The sequence below is a fragment of the Sarcophilus harrisii genome, chromosome 3 (genome assembly GCF_902635505.1).
Source record: "Sarcophilus harrisii chromosome 3, mSarHar1.11, whole genome shotgun sequence".
In the NCBI taxonomy this organism is placed as follows: domain Eukaryota; kingdom Metazoa; phylum Chordata; class Mammalia; order Dasyuromorphia; family Dasyuridae; genus Sarcophilus; species Sarcophilus harrisii.
Window position 1 is genome coordinate 596,098,943 of NC_045428.1, and position 22,258 is coordinate 596,121,200.

At 40.5% G+C, this 22,258-nt stretch overlaps 1 protein-coding gene across 1 annotated transcript in view; it reads left to right on the forward strand.

Moving 5' to 3' along the window:
• Positions 1-824: 824 nt before the first annotated feature.
• Positions 825-22,258, forward strand: part of LOC105750163 (sialic acid-binding Ig-like lectin 12) — a 29,819-nt gene continuing 8,385 nt past the window's right edge. Inside the window, exons 1-8 of the mRNA XM_031961690.1 lie at positions 825-1,256; positions 1,874-2,158; positions 2,383-2,472; positions 19,865-19,996; positions 20,111-20,476; positions 20,990-21,037; positions 21,159-21,422; positions 21,542-21,826. Of these exons, the coding sequence (XP_031817550.1) occupies positions 830-1,256; positions 1,874-2,158; positions 2,383-2,472; positions 19,865-19,996; positions 20,111-20,476; positions 20,990-21,037; positions 21,159-21,422; positions 21,542-21,826 (1,897 nt within the window). The 5' untranslated portion in view covers positions 825-829. The remainder of the gene's footprint in view (positions 1,257-1,873; positions 2,159-2,382; positions 2,473-19,864; positions 19,997-20,110; positions 20,477-20,989; positions 21,038-21,158; positions 21,423-21,541; positions 21,827-22,258) is intronic.

The following is a 22,258-nucleotide window of genomic DNA, read 5'->3' on the forward strand; positions in this document are numbered from 1 at the left end:
CTTTTCTTGTAACTTTTTCTATCTTTCCACTTTGACTTTCTCTTTCACTTCCCTTTTGGACTGAACTAAAATAAGGGTGTGGGGGAAGAATTATCGAAGTCCTGCCCAGAAGAAGCCCTGGGACTTAGGTTGTAACAGGGTTTCTGGTGGAGGGTCAGAGATGAGAACTCGGTTTCTACTGCTGGTGATCCTGTTTTGGAGGAGTGAGTGGGGTGGGGGCTAAGGATAGGGATGGGGTTGGAAGAAAGGGGGACAGGAGGAGTGAGTGGAATAGGGGTTGGAGAAAGAGGAGGAAAGGAAGGAGTTGGGGAGAAGGGTCTAAGATGCTTAGTCTCTTTTTTTAATATAAACCTTTTTATTTTCGTTTTTTTTTTTGAATTATTTTTTTTTTAATTTAATAGCCTTTTATTTACAGGTTATATGCATGGGTAACTTTACAGCATTAACAATTGCCAAACCTCTTGTTCCAATTTTTCACCTCTTACCCCCCCCACCCCCTCCCCTAGATGGCAGGATGACCAGTAGATGTTAAATATATTAAAATATAAATTAGATACCCAATAAGTATACATGACCAAAACGTTATTTTGCTGTACAAAAAGAATCAGACTCTGAAATATTGTACAATTAGCTTGTGAAGGAAATCAAAAATGCAGGTGGGCATAAATATAGGGATTGGGAATTCAATGTAATGTAAACCTTTTTATTTTCAAAACACAAGCATAGATATTTTTCAACATTCACCCTTGCAAAACGTTGGGTCACAATTTTCCCCTCCCTTCCCCTCACCATTTCCCCTAGAAGGCAAGTAATCCAATATGTGTTTAATATGTGCAATTCTTCTATACGTATTTCCACCATTATAAGATGTTTAGTCTCTTGGCTCACAGGTGTCCTGTCCCAGAAGCCTCCCAAAATAGAGGTGTACAGCCCGGTGACAGTGAGAGAGGGAATGTGTGTCACGATTCCTTGCAAGATCCGCTTTTCCCCCTTTTTTTGGTCCCTCACTGCTAGCTGGTTCCGGGAAGGGGCAGACACTGCCCGAGATAAGCCTGTGGCCACAAACCGGAATCAGGATGTACAGGAGGACACCCAGGGACGATTCACCTTCCGCCAGCACCCAATGATACAGGACTGTTCCCTGAGCATCACTGATGCCCGGAAAGCAGACAGTGGGAAATATTTCTTGGAGGTGACCATTGGAGAGTCACAGAAATACACTTATACGGATTTAAAAGTTTATGTGGATGTGACAGGTAGGGAACTCTTCCAGGGAAGGGAGCCCTGGGTGAAAGCTGTCATGTACTGCCTCTGGGAGGCAACCATGACTGAAGCGTGTGTGGGAAAGCTCCCAGAAAAAAAGCTTCTTTGGAAGTGTTGTCCTGGGGTTCAGGGCTGTGGGGGAGGACACATTCTAGAAACCTGTCTGGGAGCAAGAATCTAAGGCAGAGGTGATAGAGGAAGCTGGGGCGCATGACACATGGCTCTAAAGTAAGAGGTCCTTGCTTCGAATGCTTCTTCGCCTACTACCACAACTTTGTACACATTTCTTTGGTGATTAAAAAAATATATTATTTTTATGAAGTGAAAAAAAAGTTTTTAGGAAAGTGTGAAATCAGCATTTCCATGGGATTGAAAAATGGGCTAGATGGATAATAAGGGACATGCTCCTATAACCCTAGGAGGGGGTAGCTTAGGGCACAGCAAGGCAGAGGATGACCCTAGAAGGAGGAGGAGAGTTGGAGTTAGAGCGGACCATGCTGGGGGAGAGAATGCTGGTTACCTCCAATGGATGTAGGGCAGTACTGGGACTTGTACGGGGCATGTTACTTGACCTGGAGCCCAACTCATTATTTTTCTTCCCTTCCCTCAGCCCTGACCTTGAAGCCAGACATTGATGTTCCCCAAATCCTGAAGTGTGGACATCCTATGACTCTGAAATGCACATTTCCTAAGGTGTGTCGGATGGGAACACCACCCATCTTCTCCTGGAGAGGAGCAGCCCTTTCCTCCCAGAATCTTGACCAAGAGGTAACTTCTTTCTCAGAGATCTCTCTGACTCCAATGCCCCGAGACCATGGCTCCAACCTCACTTGTCGAGCAACCTTCCCTAAAGTCAATGTGAGCACAGAGAGGACCATCCAACTTAACCTGTCCTGTGAGTATTGGAAGCAGGGAACCCAGGACAAAGTGAACAGGAGGGGGTGATGCTCCAGGACTCGAGACACAAGTTGTCATTGGATGGCCAAGCCATCTGGAGCTTTAAGGGGAGACAAAAGGGGAAGACACCCTGGGGAACTCTTCATTTCCTGTTTCTGGAGCGAAATGTCCCTGTGTTATTCCAATGCTGAGGAAAAAGTCACCTGCACTTTTCCATTTCAGATACACCGAAGAACTTGAACATCCATGTTGAATGGGGAAACAAGACAGGTATTATTAGGGATCTGTGGGGAGGGCACCCTCTGCTTTTTAGTGATCCATGGAACTAGAGGACAGAGGAGAAAGGATTCCTCTTGCCAAGAGATGCCCCTCATTTTAGAATAGCAGTAACAACAACAACAATACCATTGCCGTCATTCTCATCTCATTTATTTAGCACTTCAAGGTTTCCATGTTTCTCTCCTCACCCCAGTCCTGTAAATGACCGAGCACAAGAATTATTCATCCTATTTCACAGATCAGAAAACTGAGGTTCAGAGCCTAGAGGCTTGTCCAAGGTTTCATGTAAAGTGAGTGTCAGAGTCTCAATTTTAATCCTAGTCTTCTAAAGTCAAGTCCAGGGTCAAAAATTTTAGAATCTTCCCTTTGTTTCGAGAGGCTGAGCTGAGGGTGTCACCTCTTTCTACAGGAAACCTTCCTTTATTTCCTTTTATCATATTCTTCTTTCAGAAGAGCTAATTTACTTCACTGCATATACACCTATGAAGGGGATGAGGAGTTAGGCAGGGGGATGTGAGAAATGTCCATTAACTTGAAATTCCACAATTGCAGGAATAGATAAGATGTCAGCTAGATATTAGGGGTGAGATTCAAACTTGGTACTCTAGAAATCAAGGGCAATGTTCTAATGTTTCACGTTGTCACCATGGGCTCTTAAGCTGAGGTCCATGGATTTCAGAGAGTCTGTGAATTGGATGGGGAAAAATTACATTCTTATTTTTACTAATCACTAACTGGGATTTAGCATTTCTTTCAATTATTTAAAACATGATTCTGAGAATCAATTTTGCTATCAAACGATCCAAAAGGTCCGTGATCTAAAAGAAGGGTTAATCCTACTAAGGTTTTCCCTATTAGAGAAGCTGAGCACTTGGAGAATTTCTTTGTTAGGGAATATTTATCTATTTGAATCCATCTGCATACTTGGTAGCAACAAAGCTGGTTTGTCAGGGAAGATGGGTCAGGACTGTAACTACAGCCATCTTGAGACAAAGCCTCTGGATTCTGGCTGGTTCTGGATAATCCTGAGTCCTGGGATCTAGCTATATCTCTTACCATCTTTCCTATGATTTATTTAATTTATATAATTTATTTAATTATATAAGTGATATTATGTTACATATTTATTTATTTAATTTGTATAATTTATTTAATTATATAGTAATTATATATAATATATTACATAACAGTAAATTGTATAATAATAAATAATAATTTATATAATTTAATTTACATAATTAATTTCCCTTAATTCCTAAAGAAGGTTTTTGCCTTCTCAGTGTCTGTATATAAAGTGGATGACATCTACTAGGACTGGGTTGAACATGGACCATTGGCAGAAGAAGAGAAGGAAACAAAAGGCATTATCTCATTATCTCACCAAGCTCTGGGTATCAGTGGAATCGAAATCAGAGAAAAAGGGGAAGTCTAGGTTGGACTGGATTCTTGTAAATTCTTTTGCAACCAAGTCTCGTTGCCTTCTTGCCTTTTTTTAACTTCCTCTATATGACCTTGAAAAAGTCTTTTCCAGACCATAGCTTCTTCAGTTCTAAAGTCAGTGACCTTTTCAGTACTGATCCCAGGAACTGGCTCTCACCTGCTTCTCCCAGAAGGAGAGACCCTCCTTCTAGTATGCACTGTTGACAGCAACTTGTCTGCCATGTTCAACTGGACTTGGGGAGGTCGAACTCTGAAAAGCTCTTTAGCCTCGCACTTCCAGGCTCTGCCCCTGAAGCTGCCCAGTCTGAAGGGAATAGACAGTGGGGAATACTCCTGCCAAGTCTGGCATCCATTTGGGACACAACGTGCCTCCCTGAACCTCTATGTACAGAGTGAGTAGAAGGGGTGGTGGGAGGAAGACACCTGCATCCAGGGAGGGTGAAGTTGGAGAAATGGAACTGATAATTGTTAACCAGAAACATACTTTGTCTTCTCTGTCTTCAGCCTCAATCCATAAAAATAGCTCTTGGCCTTTAATCATTACTGTGCTCCGGGGAGTCCTTATGGCAACTGGTTTTCTCCTCACTTACGGTTTCATCTGGCTCTATTACACTCGGTGAGTATATCTATCTTTCTATCAAGGGACCAGAACCCTGGCCTCCAGTGCCTTGACCCTTTCTGATTTATTGGAGTTTTTTATTTTAATTTTTATTTACTGGAGCAGGGGATACAATAACTGACATTCTCACCCTCTGAGAATGGATCTCTATTTCCATCAAGAGATTGGGGGTGAGGATGGGGAGCAAGAGGAATCACCTGGGAAGGAAGTCTGAGAGGTCTATCCTGAACCACCCTTTCCTTTAGGCCTTGCACACTGGGCAGAAGAGGACAGAAAAGATAGAGCTGACCTGCATTAGAGAAAGTCACAAACTGATGCTATGAAGAGAACAGATTGAGAAAACTCAGATTTATTGATATCCTCCAATGGATCACTGGTACAGGGCTGCTCCCACTGCGTCCAAGGCCATCTCCAGTCAGCCTGGTTTATATCTTGCCATTGGAACCAGATGGAGAACAAGGTGAGGCAGGTGACCTTACCCAGTGCTCCCTGACTTAAATCAACTCACTTGCATTCATGGAATCCCCTCCTTGACGTCATGGTCCTCTTCAAGAATGCAGAAAAAGCAGCAGTATAGGACTAGAGGTCCAACCCAATGATGATAAATGATGAGCAACCAGCCTCTATCCAACAAAACTTCTAAATAATTTATCCTATCCCCTTGCCTGACTTGAGTCAAGCCCTATTTCCTCTGGCAACTTTCAGTAGATAATGCAGCCCTCCTCTCCCCTTCCACATCCTCCAGCTCAAATCCAGATGTCAGCTTCCAATGGCTTAGATAAATGAATACATGACTCCCCCCTCCCCCAAAGTGTACAAGTTCTTCAAGGAATCATAGACCAGTGACGCTGCTGTGGTGGTGGTGGTGATAATGATGACCCTCCTTCCTTTTTCTTGGTCTAGACAATTCCATTGCCTTTTCTATAAAGCAGTGGCTGAGAGGCCCCAGGCTTTATCCTGACCAATGAGAAGCCCAAGAAAGGAGTCCGAACTGAAAACAAACTCCACATTAATTTGGGGATGTCAAGACAAAGTCGTCCCATGGACCAAATGAAGGCTAAGAGATCCATGCTATTTAAAAAGCTAATTGTAAAGCCCAGGACTTATGAGAGAGACAGGAGAGACTCTGATTTGGTGAACAGGCAATAATACTCACTCAACCTGGCGATGGATAAGGAAGATTCAAATGACTTCTCCCAGTTACAGACAAGGGCCATTTACTAAACAGAGGAGCTGCAACTTTACCTTGGAACTGGAAACAAGGGAACACAATAAGTTTCCAATTAGGGAACCAAGATGTGAGTTACCCACTTCCTGATGATTATAGCTGCATTATTTCTTCTTCATTGATTCCTTCCCCCTCATACTTTAATCACGTATAAGGTAACTGGCTTATTGCATGAGCACAACCATGAATTTTCAAACCAATTGGTTGATTGTACAATTTTATCAATATCCAGGAGAGATGGAAACAGGGAAAACTGTACTGGTTTTGTGACAATAGCCCTTTTTCTCTGAGTAGCCACATATATTCCGTTCCTTTTTTTTTTCTGTAATGGGGTATGACTCATATGCAGAGTGCTTCTAATGGTGTATCCCACATAGAGATGCTGGGGAAGCTATTCCTAGGAATAACATAATAATGTTTGAAAGAAATGGTTTAGAAAGACATCAGAACAGACAGAGGCATTCTGTAATTGGTTCTGATCACCTAACCACTTAGTAGAATGGACCCTTTAGCAGTCTACAAAGAAGCTGGCAAAATTCAATTATCAGATTAAAATATAATTGGGAAATAATAAAAAAAATACAGTCACCATATAAGATGTTTATCTATGGGTTTCCTAAGTTAATATATGGCCCTCAGAGATCTGTTTCTATTTGAGTATGATAAGACTGCTCAATAGAGGCATTTTAAAAGATCTCTCAGAGGATTCTGGGAAGATGGTAGAGTAGATAGTAAAATTCAAGCTCTCCCAATTTCCCCCACAAATAGAACAAATTTGCACCTCAGGGTGAACATAGACTTGTGAAAAATCCAGAATACTTGGGATAGAATAGGAGTCCTCGTGATACAACCTGAGAAGATCTGAAGAATCTGGGATTAACCCATGTGAAGTACAAACATCTCCAGGCTAGCTCCACAGAAACACCAAGTGGGGAGTCCTGGGGTGAGCTGGGTATGGCTGGAGCCTCAGCAGGAACCTCAGAGACTTTAACCTGTCAGACTGTTTGTCAAGTTGGGTTTGAGTCCAAGAAGAGTGGGTGAACCTTGGCTGATGGGGAGTGCCAGGCCCAGCTCTGCTGCTGAGATGCAACCCTGGATGAGAAGGAACCAGCACCAATGAGTCCAGACGCAGAGGGGCAGGGGAGCTGCTGGCTAAGGGCATCTGAAGGAGAGAGAGGCTTTTGGTTTGGGGTTCCTGGTCAGAGGAGAGAGCTGTGAGAAGGTGAGAAGACAGAGATACTATATCTCCAACCCCACGATTAGAGGTGCTTACACTAATATCTCTTATTTTAAAAAATATATGTAGGCAAAGAAGAAAGAATCCCACCATAGAAACTTACTCTGGGAATAGGGAAGAACAAAGTTCATCTTCAGAGAAGGACACTGAAGTAAAAAAAAAAAAAAGCTTCCACTCCAAAGAGTAATGTTCAGAGATAATTTATAAAAAAAAAAAAATTAGAAATCAAATGAGACATTGGGGAAAAACAAAAAAAAAAATAAAAAATAAAAACTGAACATCCAAGAAAAACAAGCAGATTATGAAAAAAAAGAATTAACCAAATAGAAAAGAAGATAAAAATGAAAATAACTCTTTAACAATTAGAATGGGGAGCAGCTGGGTGGCGCTGTGGTTAGAGCACCAGCCCTGAAGTCAAGAGGATCTGAATTCAAATTTGACCTCAGACACTTAACACTTCCTGGCTGTGTGACCCTGGGCAAGTCACTTAACCCCAATTGCCTCAGCAAAAAAAGGGGGGGGGGAATTAGAATTGGGCAAGGGAAAGCCAATGAAGCTATGAGAGATCAAGAAATAACAAAACACATTATAAAGGATGAAAAAATAGAATAGAATGTGAAACATCTTATAGAAAAACAACAGATCTGGAGAACAAATCAAGATGAGAAAATATAAGAATAATTGCATTGCCTGAAAGTTGTGACCAAAAAAAGGACCTTGACACAATAATGAAAGAAATAATCCAAGAAAATTGTCTTGGAGTGATAGAACATGAGGGGAAAGTAGAAATAGAAAAAAAATCCACTGATCACCACCTCAACAAGACTCTGTGGAAAACAGTAGGAATATTATTGCCAAATTTCCAGACCCCCAGATCAAAGAGACAAGAAACAAGAAAAAAACAATTCAAATTTGCTGGAACTACAATTAGAATTATATGGGACTTATCAGTAGCCACAATAAAAGATCACTGATCTTGGAATCATATCTACCAACAATCAAAAGAACTAGACCTGTTCTTTTCAGACCAAAAATATCATATCCAGCAAAATTATCTATAATATTGAATGAGAAAAAATGGATAATCAATGAACTTTCGTATTTCCTGGACTTTCTATGAATCAAATCTGAACTTAACAGGAAATTTAACATATAAAAGCTAATATCAAAGAACAATTTCAAAGAACTCAACATGGATAAATTGTTTATGTTTTTTAACATGGAATATTTATAGCATATGTTTAAGATTGAAATCGCAATACAACAGCTCAAAAGAAAGATTGGGACAGAGTTAAGGTAAAATTAGTAATTATGTCATACAAATGAAGTGCAGAAAAAGAATAGCTACAGAGGCATTAGAGGAGGGAGGAGGGTTCATAGTTCTGAAAACCTACTCATATCAGGAATGGATTAAATGGGCAACACTACATATGTACCATTAGTAGTATAGCAGTCTCCAACATCTTTAAAGAAATAAGGGGAGAGGGATGGGTGGACAGGGAATCAAGGGATGAGGGAAGAAGATAAGAGGAGGGATCCATGGGTAGGGGGAGGTTAAGTAATAAGAAAGCAAGTTAAGAGTAGAATTAAAGCAAAGAGTCAGCAGGGATAGGAAAAATATGTGTGTATCCATGTGTATGTATGTGTATGTATATATCTACATATGTATATATATGTAGATATATATATATATACATAAATCCTTTCTTAACTATAGCCTACTTGGGGGTGGAAGAGGAGAAAGAGGGGGGAAAAGAATAAAGTAAAAAAGGTGCATAGCAGAGAACAAAAGAATAATTTACAAGGAAGTAAAGATCGACACTCATGAATATAATTTCTTCCACTAATATATATACTTTGTTGAACTGGTAGTTGTTGTTATATATTTGGAATCCTCCCTGATGTTCTGCTGCATACAAGACAATGTCTTCTTTTGTTTTGTTTCATTTTTGTTTTATATTCCTTTTGTATTTGGGTTTTTTTTTCTTTAAGTAAAATAAATTTGGAAGAAAAAACTTAAATATATATGTATATCTCAGTTTTGAGCCAGTTCCATCATTTAATCCATTCTTGGCTGGATTCTACTCATGTTGTACCCTCTAAGGCTATGTCATCCTGTGTGATGGACTTTTGTCCTTGGCCTCTATAAGGGATATGTTCCATTCCAATCAAAGGAATTGTTGCTTCCAATGTTGTAAGTTTTGAAAAGTCAGGGAAGTATCCCACTCCTGGGATTCCAGAAGTCTGATTTTTTAAATTAGTATAGCATCAGTGTCTCAAGGAGCAAAGTATAATTTTCAGAAACTGATTTTCTTGGATCCTGCCCAAGGGAAGCTGAAATCACAACTTATGTACCATATCTAGACATGAATTTGGTGGAATCTATGCTATGTAGGAACTGAACTAAAAATGATCCTATCCTGCAGAAAACATGGGGGTGATATAGAGAAGAGTGTTTTTCAGAAGTATTTGAGGAGATATTTGTACTTTGATCCTGATATATCTTCCCAGTAATTGTCCTTTAGCAAAGCCCAATTGATATTGTCATTAAATAGAACTGAAGTCCTAGTCACTGACACCTAACAGTGGTGGAAACATCATCACGCCAATGACCATAGAGAGAAAACTAACTCGAGGAGGAGAGAAGTATCCTAAGATTTTTGAAGGGACAAATATTGACTGCATAGTTCTGGGAAACTGAGCCAAAGTAACCTCACTACATAGCTGATTTGTGGTGGTGGAAATTAGAATAGGAGGATGAAAGATATAGGTATAAGAATAAGATTCTGTAGGTGTTAGCCCTCAGTTTCCCTCCATGTCCATGGAGTACAATGAACTATTATTCACCCCTGTTTTGTAGCTGCTGCATAACCCTGGGAACAAATATAATTTAAAGAACACTGTCCTGGGTGGATTCTGGCCAAATCACCAAGGGCATAATATCTGTGTACTGGAACTAACCATTCCAGGAATAAAGCTTTACTCTTGAAAGACTCTGGCAAGACTGGCCCCCTTCTGGATTCTTTCAAGAAAGTGAAGTCAGTATTGCTGGCATTTAGCCACCTTTGTTCCCTGGGCTATTTAAATCATAACAGATCAATACTCAAATTGGAATCTCACCAATGGAAAGCATGCTCTGCCTGGAACCCTCCTGGTCGGGACTTGCAGGGCTGTAATCTGGGATTCCCCAGCCTGAGGTCTGCAAAGTTGGTGCTTTCCCGAATTGGTGATGTATTCTTTCTTCACTCCTCCTCTAGTCTATGTATCTCTTTGTATTGTACTAGTTATATTAATCATAGGATGCATTAAGTGCTTTTGTTGGAAGAACTGCACTGTCAACTCTTATTTTCCTTTTTTATAATTCATTGTTATTAAACGTTTTCATACAACTTGATATCTTAGATCTTGCTGTGGGAGCGAGCCAATCTATAAGAGCAAGTCATAAATCTTATCCTAACAGAGGATCATTTGAAATTGTTTTGATAATTTGTTCTTTGACTCATCAATTGTGTAGAATTATGTTATTTAGTTTCTAATTGCTTTTAAAATTATTTAAGACTAGTCCAAAAGAAAGATGGGGATAGAACTAAGTATGATGTGATTCTAAAAAGCAAAATCATGTAGGAAAACATTATGCAATAGGAACAAATTATAGACCTTCCTAATGGAGGAACTGATAAAGAGGAATTAGATGAGGGAAGAGGGCTGCTGGTTCTGAAATCCTATTCACATCTGGAATGGGATAAAGAAGGAACAATACATACAAATATACATACATTCATACACACACATATACACACATACATATCTAGAAGGGCATAATGCCTTCCAGTAATGATCAGGAGTTTTGTTAGGGGAAAAACACAGGGGTAGTGATCATTGATCTCAGACAGAGTCTAATTTTAAAAACTCAATCATGAGAGAAATCTACATTATAAGTCAGCCATGTTAATATTGTTTGAGATATATTTGCATGTTTGCATATATGCATGCATGTATGGATATAGGTATACGTATGATATATGTGTGTGCTGACCCCTCCTCCTGCTTTTATGAGTTCAACTGAAGCATAATAGATTTTGCTTCTATCTTCTTATTTCAACTCTACCACAACCTTGTGCTTCATCTGTATTTCTTATGGACAGCATATTGGCAGATTCTATTTAAAAAAAAATAAACAAACTTTGTTTTCTTCTTTTTATGGGTGATTTATCCCATTAACATTCTCAAATATAGTCATTAATCATTTATTACCTCTAGTACATCTTTATACTTCTTTTCTTTCTTTTTTTTTACTTCCTTCCCTCTTTACAAATAAGATGACTGTATAGAAGGAAGAAAATTTGTGTGACACTTGTATTTTATAAGCAAATCAGATAGTTCCTTTATCTCAGCTCTTTTCTCACCCTTACTCTGCCTCTGATCCTCATTTTTATTTACTTTTCCTTTCTTTTTAGTCTTCCCTTCATGTTCCTCTCTCCAACATCCAAGATTGCTTTTGCTCATGACTATTCCCTTACATATCCTGCCCTCCTTCTTACATGACATCTTTATCTCTCCTTTTCTCTTGTCCCCCTTTATTTTCCTTGTGAGGTTTTTTCCATAAATTAAAATCTCTGGGTAATTGTGTTCAGTCTTTCTTTATTCAATCAGCTTAAATTAAGGTTCATAGAATGTTTTTTTCTCCCCATTCCTTCTTTCATGATTATACAGTTTCATCTTACAATCCTCTATTATGAAATAATTATTTCCTTCCCCTTTTCCTTCCCTTTCCCCCTAGACTCTCCATCCCTCCCATTTGTGTCTTTCCCTAAGACTATTGAAACAGAATAAATATATTTATCCCCTATCATTTTAACCTTTTTCTATAATTCTTAATGATAACAGAGATTTTGAGAATATATTTATTCTTATCCTTCTATTAACAGATAGACAATTCTTCAGTCTGGAATGATACCTGTTTTTGTTCAGTCATTTCAGTCAAGTTCAACTCTTTATGACTTTGAGATTTTCTTGGCAAAGATACTGGAGTAATTTTCCATGGCATGGTTGTGTTTACCTGTCATACTTCTTTATGGGAAGACTGAATACCTGGAGCTAAGGAGTTATGAGTTGCAATGCATTAAACTTGTGGGAAAGGAGTGTTCAAAGTGTTCAAACTACATCTAGAACCAATAGGGCAAACCTCGATAGTGAAGTAGGAGAACCAAACTGCTAAAGAGAAATATAACTGATACTAGTCATAAACTCATTAGCTTCCTCCCAGTGCTACCTTCTTCCAAACTTCCCTGTTATTGCCAAGCACTCTCATGCATAGAAGCATTGAGTGCCATGCCTAGAGTCAAGGAGACTCCTCTTCCTAAGTTCAAGTATAGCCTCAGATACTTACTAGCTTTAGGACCCTGGGAAAGTCTGGGCAAAACCCATTTGCTTCAGTTCCGCATCTGTCAAATCTGGAGAAGGAAATGGCAAACTTCTGCAGTATCTTTGTCAAGAAAACCCCAAAAGGAGTCATGAAAAACCAACTGGAAAATGACTAAGCAACAAAAAATTTTGTCTCACATGCCTGTCTGTAATCCCAGCTCATCAGAAAGCTAAAGCTTATGAATCTTTTGAATTTGAGAATTCTAAACTCTGATGGCTGTCCAGATCAGTATCTGTGATAGAATCATCACTATGAGAGCAGGAGCCATTGGATAGTCTATGGAGAGGAAGACTGGACCAAGTCAAAAAAAGAACAGGTCAAAGCTCCCATATCAACCAGTTACGGGACCATGAGTAGCCTCTGTACTTGCAGCCGGAACAAGATGGGAAGATTTAGTCTTTAAAATAACAAAACCTTTTTCTTTGACACCTTGGATGCTCAAGGGACCACCCTTCTCCCAGTCAAAGCAGGCTCTCAACTTCAGTATTATCTTCACTACTCCCACATGCACTCCACATTTGTGATAAGTTGCTAAATATTGATATTTTATAACAATAAAATAAATATTTAACCATCCATATTTTATAGATGAATTAAATGGTTATTTAATGAATTAAATGAAACAAATGGTTAAATGATTTGTCCAAGATCTTACAACTAATAAGCACTTGAGATAGGATTTGAACTCAGACCTTCCTAATACTCAAAACAGGACAATCTCCACTGTGCTGCCGACCTGTCTTCTCACTGCCTGTCCCACATATCTCTTGTCTACTTGCACAGCCACCATCTTGGTGCCAGCTCTCAGCTCTACTCACCTACTCACCTTGGCTACTTTAAGTCTTCTAATGACTCATTACTTCGAGTGTCCCCCCTCCAATCCATGCTCTACCCAATTTTCAAAGGCATTTTCCTAAAGCAAAATCTGACCATGTCGCCCTCCAACTCATTCAGAGACTCTATATTAGTTCCAAGATCAAATATGAAATATTCTTTTTAGAATAAAAGCCTTCCCCAGCCTGACCTCTTCCTTACCAGCATTCTCCCCTTCTATTCTATGATCTAGCCATGACAGATGTCTTGCTCTTTCTTGTATATGATACTCTTCCTTTTATTGGCCATCTTTAATTTATCTTGCATTTAGCATGTTTGTGTATGTTTGTTTACATGCAACCCCCATTCTAAGTTCTGTAAGTTTAATTTCTGTGTACCCTCAGTTCACTAAGCCATAATGAGGCATCTTGACTTTTGTCTTGCCACTGAATTCCAATAATTCTGGAGAAAAGAGTGAGGCTGATAATTTTGGGTAGTTCTACCTCACTTAAATCCAATTCATGTGCAAAACCAGGTGATTGGTCCTCTCCAAGAATGAAGGAAGAACAATAGCATTTCCCAGGCCTTAGCACAATGCCTGACACATAGTAGGTGCTTAATGAATGTTATTCAAGAAGTATTTGGATTGGTTGAGAAAACTTGGTTTTGGCATTTGGATCCTGAATAAAGCCAGAGTTTGTGGGAATTAGTTCAAAATGAGGGAGAATTGACCAAAGAGAGAGAAGAGAGTGTTTTAGTTCAACCCATAAGAAGCAATCTAGGGGCAGCTAGGTGGCACAGCGGATAGAGCACCAGCCCTGAAGTCAGGAGGACCTGAGTTCAAATCCTGTCTCAGACAGTTACTGCTTCTATGATTCTAACTCTCTTTCGTCATCTATGAAAAGGAGATAATACTACTTGCACTTAACTCAAGAGAAAGTGAATTGCTTCTACTTGGAGTTAGAGTGTAGTGTGGATTCTTCCTTAGTTTACAGATTGGAGCAGAGGCAGAAATCCCTGCTGATTCTAAATTCTGTCCTTCTATCCTTGCCATGGGGTTGGGGGTGAAGGATATGGGGAATTCAGAGAAATGTGGAAAAACTTCTATGACTCCGTGAATTTAAGAAAATTGAAGTAAGCAGAATCTGGGAGAACAATCCATACAATGGTCATCGGAAAAGGAAGCAACAGGCATCCCATCAAATGTCTTGATCGATTTTGGCTATCAAAGATCACCAAGGAACACATATTGTCTTCTTTCTGCACAGAAGTGATGGCCAGTTCTGGAATAAATATACAGCACGCACTGTCAGCCAAAAACTCCCAGGGATTATTATTTAGTTATTTAGCTAAGGCAGTTGGGGTTAAGTGACTTCTCGGGGTCACACAGCCCGGAAATATTAAATATCTGAAGCTTTGAATTGAAGTCCTCCTCCAGACTTCAGGGCTGGTTCTCTAACCACTGTTATCTCTGTGCCTCTCAGTGACTTGTTCTTAACCTTCTTGGAAGGGAGGCTTCTTTCAGGGAAGAGCAGCCAAGTAGAGTAGAAGGACCTTAGGACAAACTGTCTCATTTAAAACTGGCCTCCCCAACACCTACAACGGTACCTGCCACACAGCAGATGCACAATAAATGGACTAGGGTGATTGTGGGATAAAAAATAAAAGGCAGGAAAAAATTTAAATGCTGACCCAGAGACATAATAAAATAATGAGATGTGGTGGGAGAGGAGGTCAGTGCAGCCTTGATTTATCCAAGCATCTCACAGTCCCTTACACATTCTCCCTCTCCTTCTCCCTTTCCCTCTCTCCCTCTCTCCTTCTCTCTCTCTCTCTCTCTCTCTCTCTCTCTCTCTCTCTCTCTCTCTATATATATATATATATATATATATATATATATTTCCATCTCTCTGTCTGTCTCTGTCTCTGTCTCTCTCTCCCTCTCTCTCTTCTTCCTCCTCTCTCTTTCTGTCTCTCTCTGTGTGTCTCTGCCCTCTTTCTTCTCCTCCTCCTCCTCCTCCTCTTCCTCCTTCTCCTTTTCCTCTTCCTTCTCCTCTTCTTTCTCCTCCTCCTCCTCCTTCTTCTTCTACATCTTCTTTTCTTCTACATCTTCTTCTTCACCTTCTTCTTCTCCTCTCCTCTCCTCTCTTCTCTCTCTCTCTCATTCTTTCTCTCTTTCTTAATATATTTGTCTCTCTGTTTCTCTCTTCTCCTTCTTTCTCTCTAAGTGGAAAAGCTAATAATTATTTCTTCCTTCTATAGTATCCCATGTGTGTTATTTCCCTGACTTGTCCTGTATTTAATATTTGGGCCCTCAGGAGGAAGAAACTACTGTAGGGATAACCCTAGGAGTTAGCTGCTCCTAACCACAATCTTGCATCAGTGTGCTTCCATTTGAAAATCAGTCAGAAAACTTTGATTCATGTTCAGCTGATATAATAGGAATGGTATTTACCAAAAAACACTTTCTCCTACTACTTTCCCATAAATACACATTTTTTCCATGAGGAGGATCGACATAAAGATAAATTAATATGCTATTAAGATAGTATATAAAAGGACATGTGTGCCCAAATGGGACAGCTAGGGGGCACCACAGTGCACAGAGCATTAGCCCTGGAGTCAAGAAGACTCACCTTCATGAGTTCAAATCTGACCTCAGACACTTCCTAGCTGTGTGACCCTGAACAAGTCACTTCACTCTGATTGCCTCAGTTTCCTCATCTATAAAATGAGGCAGAGAAGGAAATGGCCAACCACTCCAGTACCTTTACTAAGGAAACCCCATGAAGAATTAAACATCACCATCAGTCACAAACACGTGACCAAACAACTCACCCAAGTCTACAAGCATTTTCTTTCTTTGTAGAGTTCTCGTGCATCTCTAAGTGGGTGCGGGTCTTTGCTGGGTGGGTTACTTAGCAGGACTCACAGGGTCAGTAGGCCTTTCTTAAATCCATAATAAGAATTTTTCTCAGCTGTGAAGGGACTTGTAATTTGAAGTTTATTCCTTGGGTGACTATCTCTCTCAATCTAGAGCTACCCTTGGATATGCATCTCTGTTCCTGGATGAATGCATTGCCTCTCTCAGGTTCTGTCATGGCCAGTGGAGAAGGAGAAGCAGACTAAGTCCCACCCTACTCCAAAGTCCTCAGAAACACAGACTCCTTGATCATAGATAGTCCCAAAGGGGCTTCACTGATTCAGCCAACCACAAAGTTCTTCCCCTACAGTGGCTTTCCCTAAACTTCTAACCAGGTCCTATACTTCCCTTGTGAGGGGGAGGGAGAGAAAAAGAGAGAGACGGAGGAAACAGAGACATAGAGAGAGAGACAGACAGAGACAGAAAGAGACAGACAGACAGACAGAAAGACAGAGACAGAGACAGAGAGACAGAGACAGACAGAGAGAGACAGAGACAGAGACAAAGAGGGAAGGAAGGAGGAAAAAAAGGAGGAAGAGAGAGAGAGAAAGAAGCAGAGAATTACAGAGACAAAGAGAAATCTCTTCATACATCATTGTAGGGTTGTAGAAAAATCCTTAACACACTTTATTAGGATATTCTGATCCATTTATTAATTGATTCTGAGACTATATCAACTAAGGTAGAGAGGAAAACTCTCTCACCATTAAGCTGATGACATTTTGGGCCTTCTAAATGACATTAATAGAAGTAAGAAGTGGAATGATCTTCCTTACCTCTCAAAAGGGACAGGAACCAGCTGTCTAAACACGATTCTCCTCCGCAAAAGAGGAACTAATCATGGAAAAAGAAATAATAGGAGTTGTGAGACAAAGTGAGGCAAATTAATGAGTCCAACTCAGAGCCTGTGAGAGGGAAGGAAAGGCTAGGCACTGGCTGACATATGCCATCTATTTAGGGAGAGTGGATTTCCAAAGGTTCAATAAAAATCTTCCCAGAGAAGTTAGCCCAGAAAGAGTGAGAGAGAAAACCAGAAAGAGGAACAATTCTGAAGAGGAAGGAGAACAAAAGGGAAGTTGTTAAAATGGAACAGTGGGGTTGCAAAAGGAATTTTCAGTTAAAACCTACTAAGTCTTTGTTACTATATCATTCATTTTTGGATATACTCCTCTTATTTCTTCATTCTGATTCCCACCCTTGCAGACAGCTCAGGAGAGGGTTAAACCTAGAGTCAGAAAGATCTAAATTCACCACCCTGATTCAGACCCTTACTATCTGTGACCCTGGACAAAGGACTAAATCTGTGTCTGACTCAGTTTCTTCACCTGTAAAATGGGAATAATAATATCTACCTTCCAGGGTATGTTTGAGGATTACATGAGCTATTATTTGTGAAGAACTTTACAAACCTTAAGGCCTTCTATATATGCTAGCGATTATTATCATTACCAGAAACAATCAAACAAAAAAAACAAACCCCGCTACCTGAACACATAAATCCCTCCCTTTCTACCAAAAGGAAGGAGGTATTACCAACTTTGATTTAAATATATATATATATATATATATATATATATATATATATATATATACTCAAAGGGAGTGATTTGTCATTTCCTTCTCCAGCTTTTTTTTTTATAGATGAGGAAACTGAGGCTTAAGGATTAAATGACTTTCCTGGGGTCACATAGCTAGTGAATATTAGAGATCAAATTTAAAGTCAGGTCTTCTTGACACCAGAGCCATTACTCTGTCCACTCTTCCATCTAGTTGCCTATTCGGCTTCCATCAGTGATCTTAAAAAAGATTGGAGAATGGGAAAGGCAAATGAAAACTGAGAAAGGTAAATGTCCCAATTTTCACCAAAATTGTTTTTTAATTCACAAATTATAACTCCAAGAGTCTGGCTTTAATTTCTGTGGAAATTGTCCATCATCCTATTAATAGGATGATCGGTGAACATTTAGAAAGAGTAACAGTGAAGACAAAGAGTCTCACTTCTTTGTTTGCTAGAAACAATATTAGCCTGAAGAGGAAATATGAGGAAGCACTTCCTTTCTGCTACTTTGCTTTTCTTATAGTCTATCTCTCACAGACATATATTACTACTTTAAAAACTATAGTTTTGACCATTCTGTTATCAAGGTCACATCTCTGTTTTTTGTATGCTGTCTAGATTTGCCATAATTTGTCTTCCAAGAAGCAAGAACCTTTAATTTCATGGCTGCAGTAACTACCTGCAAGGATATTTGAGCCCCAAATTATAAAATCTGACACTACCTCCTTGCTTTCCCCGCTATTTTCCATTTGCCAAGAACTTAGTTTTTTTGTGTGTGCTAAGCTTTAAGTCAGCTTTCACACTTTCTTCTTTCACCCTCATCAAAAGACTTCTTAATTCATCTTCTGCCATCAGAGTAGTATCATCCACATCTCTGAAACTGTTCATCTTTCTCTCGCCAAACTTAATTCTACCTTTTGTTCCATCCAGATTGCCATTTCACTTGAAGTTCTCTGCATATAAGTTAAATAATTAAGGTGAAAATATATAGTCTTCTCGGATTCCTTAACTTAACCAGTTGTTCCATTTTTGATTGCTTCTTTTCTATTTTCTGTTTTCTTCTTTTTTCCATTTTCTCTTGCTTCTTCGCCCATATATAGGCTCCTCAGGCGATAAATAAAATAATCTCATAATCTTATCTCTTTTGAGGATTCCTTTGAGGAGAAGGACTTATTTTTTGTGATCCACAGTCAGAGGTTTCATTGAAGTCAATGCAGCAGAAGTGGATGTTTTTCTGGACCCCCTTGCTTTCTCCAGCATCCTGTGACTGTTGGCAATTTGGTTTCTGATTCTCTGTGTGTTCAGAAATCGACTCGTTCTTCCCATAATTCTCATTTCAGAAATTACTGAAGCCTAGCTTGCAGAATCTTAACCGTAACCTGGGCGACATGTGAAATGAGCTCAATTGTTCAGTCATTTGAACCTTCCTTGGAAGTGCCATTCTTTAGGATTGGGCTATAAATGGGTCCATTCTAATCCAGTGAGGACTACTATGTTTTCCAAATTTGCTGGCATATGGAGTGCGGCATTTTAACAACATGATTTTTTTAAAGAGTTTTAAATAGTTTGGTGGGATTCCATCACCTCCACTAGCTTTATTGTCAGCAATACTTCCTAAGACCCATTTGACTTTATCCTCCAGGCTATCTGGCTCTAGATCAGAAAGCACACCTTCATGGTTACTGGGGATATTAAGGTCTTTCTTGTATACTTCTGTATATTTTTGCCCCCTCTTCTCATTTCTTCTATTTTCATTAAATCCCTTGCGTTTTTATCTTTTCCTTGCTTATTTTCACATGAAATTTTCTGTTGACATCTCTTTTTCCTAAGGAAATCTCTTGTTTTTCCCATTCCTATCCTCAGATACACTTGGCTTTTGTTCATTGAAATCAACATTATGAGGTCTCAGTAGCAGAGACCAGATAGAATTTCCTTACCAGTCTAGGCTACCATTATTTAGACCAGCAATTTGCTTCTACTTCTTCTTCCTCGTTTGTCATTCTGAAGGGAAAACACCCCAGCTTCCCCATTGTGGCTACTTTTGGGAAATCCATCCCATTAAATTTGAGTCTGAGACAGCTGAGCCAGATGCAGCAGTCACTGGGACCGCTCCTCCTTGCTTCCTAGAACTGTGAGCTCCCTTTCCTTCTTCTTCCAATGGCTTCCTTAGATCTTTCCTTCTGAACAGACAGACTGACGTTTTCACAGATGTCGGGGCTGGAGGAGGTCCCAGGATGGAGCCTGGATTCCTCCTCCAGTCTTGCTTCTTCAGGAATGCTTCTATGTCTGCTCTTGCTGCCTGTTGTCTGGGGGGGTAAGTAGTGACAGATGCTGAAACTGGATGAGCGAGGTTGTTGAACGCTGGATGATGGGGGGAACCTCAGGACCCGAGGAGGCCCCTGAGCTTCTTCCCAATCTCCCCACACAGAGAAGCTCCAACAAGAAGCAGAATTCAGTCTGAATGTGCCCGAAACAGTGACCGTTCAGGAGCAACTGTGTGCACAAATTCATTGTGACTTCTCCTTCCATGAAAAGAACAAAACCAGAAACAAGATCTTTTTCTCTTGGTTTCGGAAGGCAAAAAACGATACCAACCTAGTGGCCACCAATATTCGCAAACCGAAAGTATCTAAAAATTTTACAAACTGTTTCAAGATTGGGAATTTCTTGAACAATAAATGCTCTCTGATCATCACGAATGTTCAGAAATCTGATGCAGGAAATTACATAATCAGTGTGAAGAGAGAAAAATCTAAACCTGACTTTGAAAAGAAGGTGTTTGTCATTGTGTCAGGTAAGTGACCCAAGGACTGGAGACAGCTGGAGATGCCCAGAAAAGGAGGGAGAGAGCTGGGGAAAGGAAGATGAATATAGGGTTATATTAACCCTTGGGGTATGACTGCCTCCTTCTTTCCTGCTCTAGATCTGCCACAGAAACCAGATATCCAAGTCCCGAAAACCCTGCAATCTGGGGACCAAAAGACCCTGATTTGCAAGATGCCAGGAGTCTGTGGGGATAGTTTGAACACATTTCTCTGGATAGGGTCTTCCCTCTCCTCCCAGAGTCTTGCCACCAGGATCAGAACCTCTTCAAACCTCTCTTTCATTCCCAAACCCCAGGACCATGGGACCAACATCACTTGTCGAGTAACCTTCAAGAAATTTTATCTGACCTCAGAGAAGACTGTCCAACTCACGGTTATCTTTAAGTTCCAAAGGCAGGAACCCGGAGAAGAGAAGATGGTCTCAATTTTAAAAGATAAGGTCTAAATTTAACCATTCCAGTGTCATTATGTTTCCTTTACAGATCCTCCCGAGACTCCAACCATTCAGGTTCACCAAGAAAATTGGACAGGTAGGGAACAACGCACAAGTGTTGGGAGTCAAGGGAGGAAGGCAATGGGCATATTGGAGAGAAGAGGAAGCAGGGGATGCAGTGTCTGTTATAAACTATTCTGGGGCTGCTCTCTCCCCAGTCCTAAAGTTTCTGAAAAATGAGTCATATCTGCCAGTCTTGGAGGGGCAGTCCCTGAGTCTGAGATGTACCACTGACAGTTACCCAGCCGTCTCTCTGACTTGGACTAAGGGGAAGCAAATTCTGACCTCCTCTGAGCTTTCGGCGGCTGGGCTTGTGAGCCTGCAACTTCCTCAGGTAGGGCCAGGTGACTCTGGAGAGTACATTTGCCAGACCGAGGGCCCACTGAAATCCAAGAAGGCGTCCTTGGTGATCTCCGTGCAGTGTGAGTGAAAGGGATTGAGAATGGAAATCTTGTTGGGGAGGTGGGGATGGGAATCGGGAAAGGGAGGAGGGCAAGAGTGTCCTACAATAAACTTCCAGCTCTTCCCTCATCTCCAACAGACCCTCCAAAGATGTTCAACTCCTCTTGTTCCTGGACTGAGGAGGGCTTGCTCTGTACTTGCTCTGTCCAAGCTGAGCCAGCCCCCTCCCTGTACTGGTGGTTGGGGGACAACGCCGTCCAGGGAAACAGCAGCAATAACACCTTCCAGACGGTGTCTACTACCTCAGGGGGCTGGACCAACAGCAGCCTGAGCTTGAGGCAAAAGCCAGATCCTGCCTTCAGCCTCCGCTGTGAGGGGAAAAACCGTCATGGGACACAGAGTGTCAGCATCCTGCTTGTTCCAGGTGAGGACTTGGAGGAGTGAAGTGGCCAAGAGCCTTAAGTCCTATAGGGACTAGGGCTGGAAGGCTGGATGCTTGGGTCCCCAGACACCACCTAGCCCTGGATCTCATCTAGAGCCTCCTAATTCATTTCCTTGCACCTAGTCTCTTTCCTGTCCAAACTACAGCTGCCAAATTAATACTCCTAAAGTGCAGGGCTGATCATGTCACCACCTGCTCAAGAAGCACCCAACTGCCTTTAAGGATAAAGTACATTTTTTTCAACTGGGCTTTTTATGTTGTGCTTAATTTTTTAAAATTATGAACTTCATAAACACCTAAAAAAAAGATGGGGCAGCTAGACAGTGCAGTGAATAAAGCACTGATCTTGGAGTCAAGAGGATCTGAGGGTTTATTTTTGCTTGTCTGACCGTCTGTTCTTTTTCTCTTTCTGAA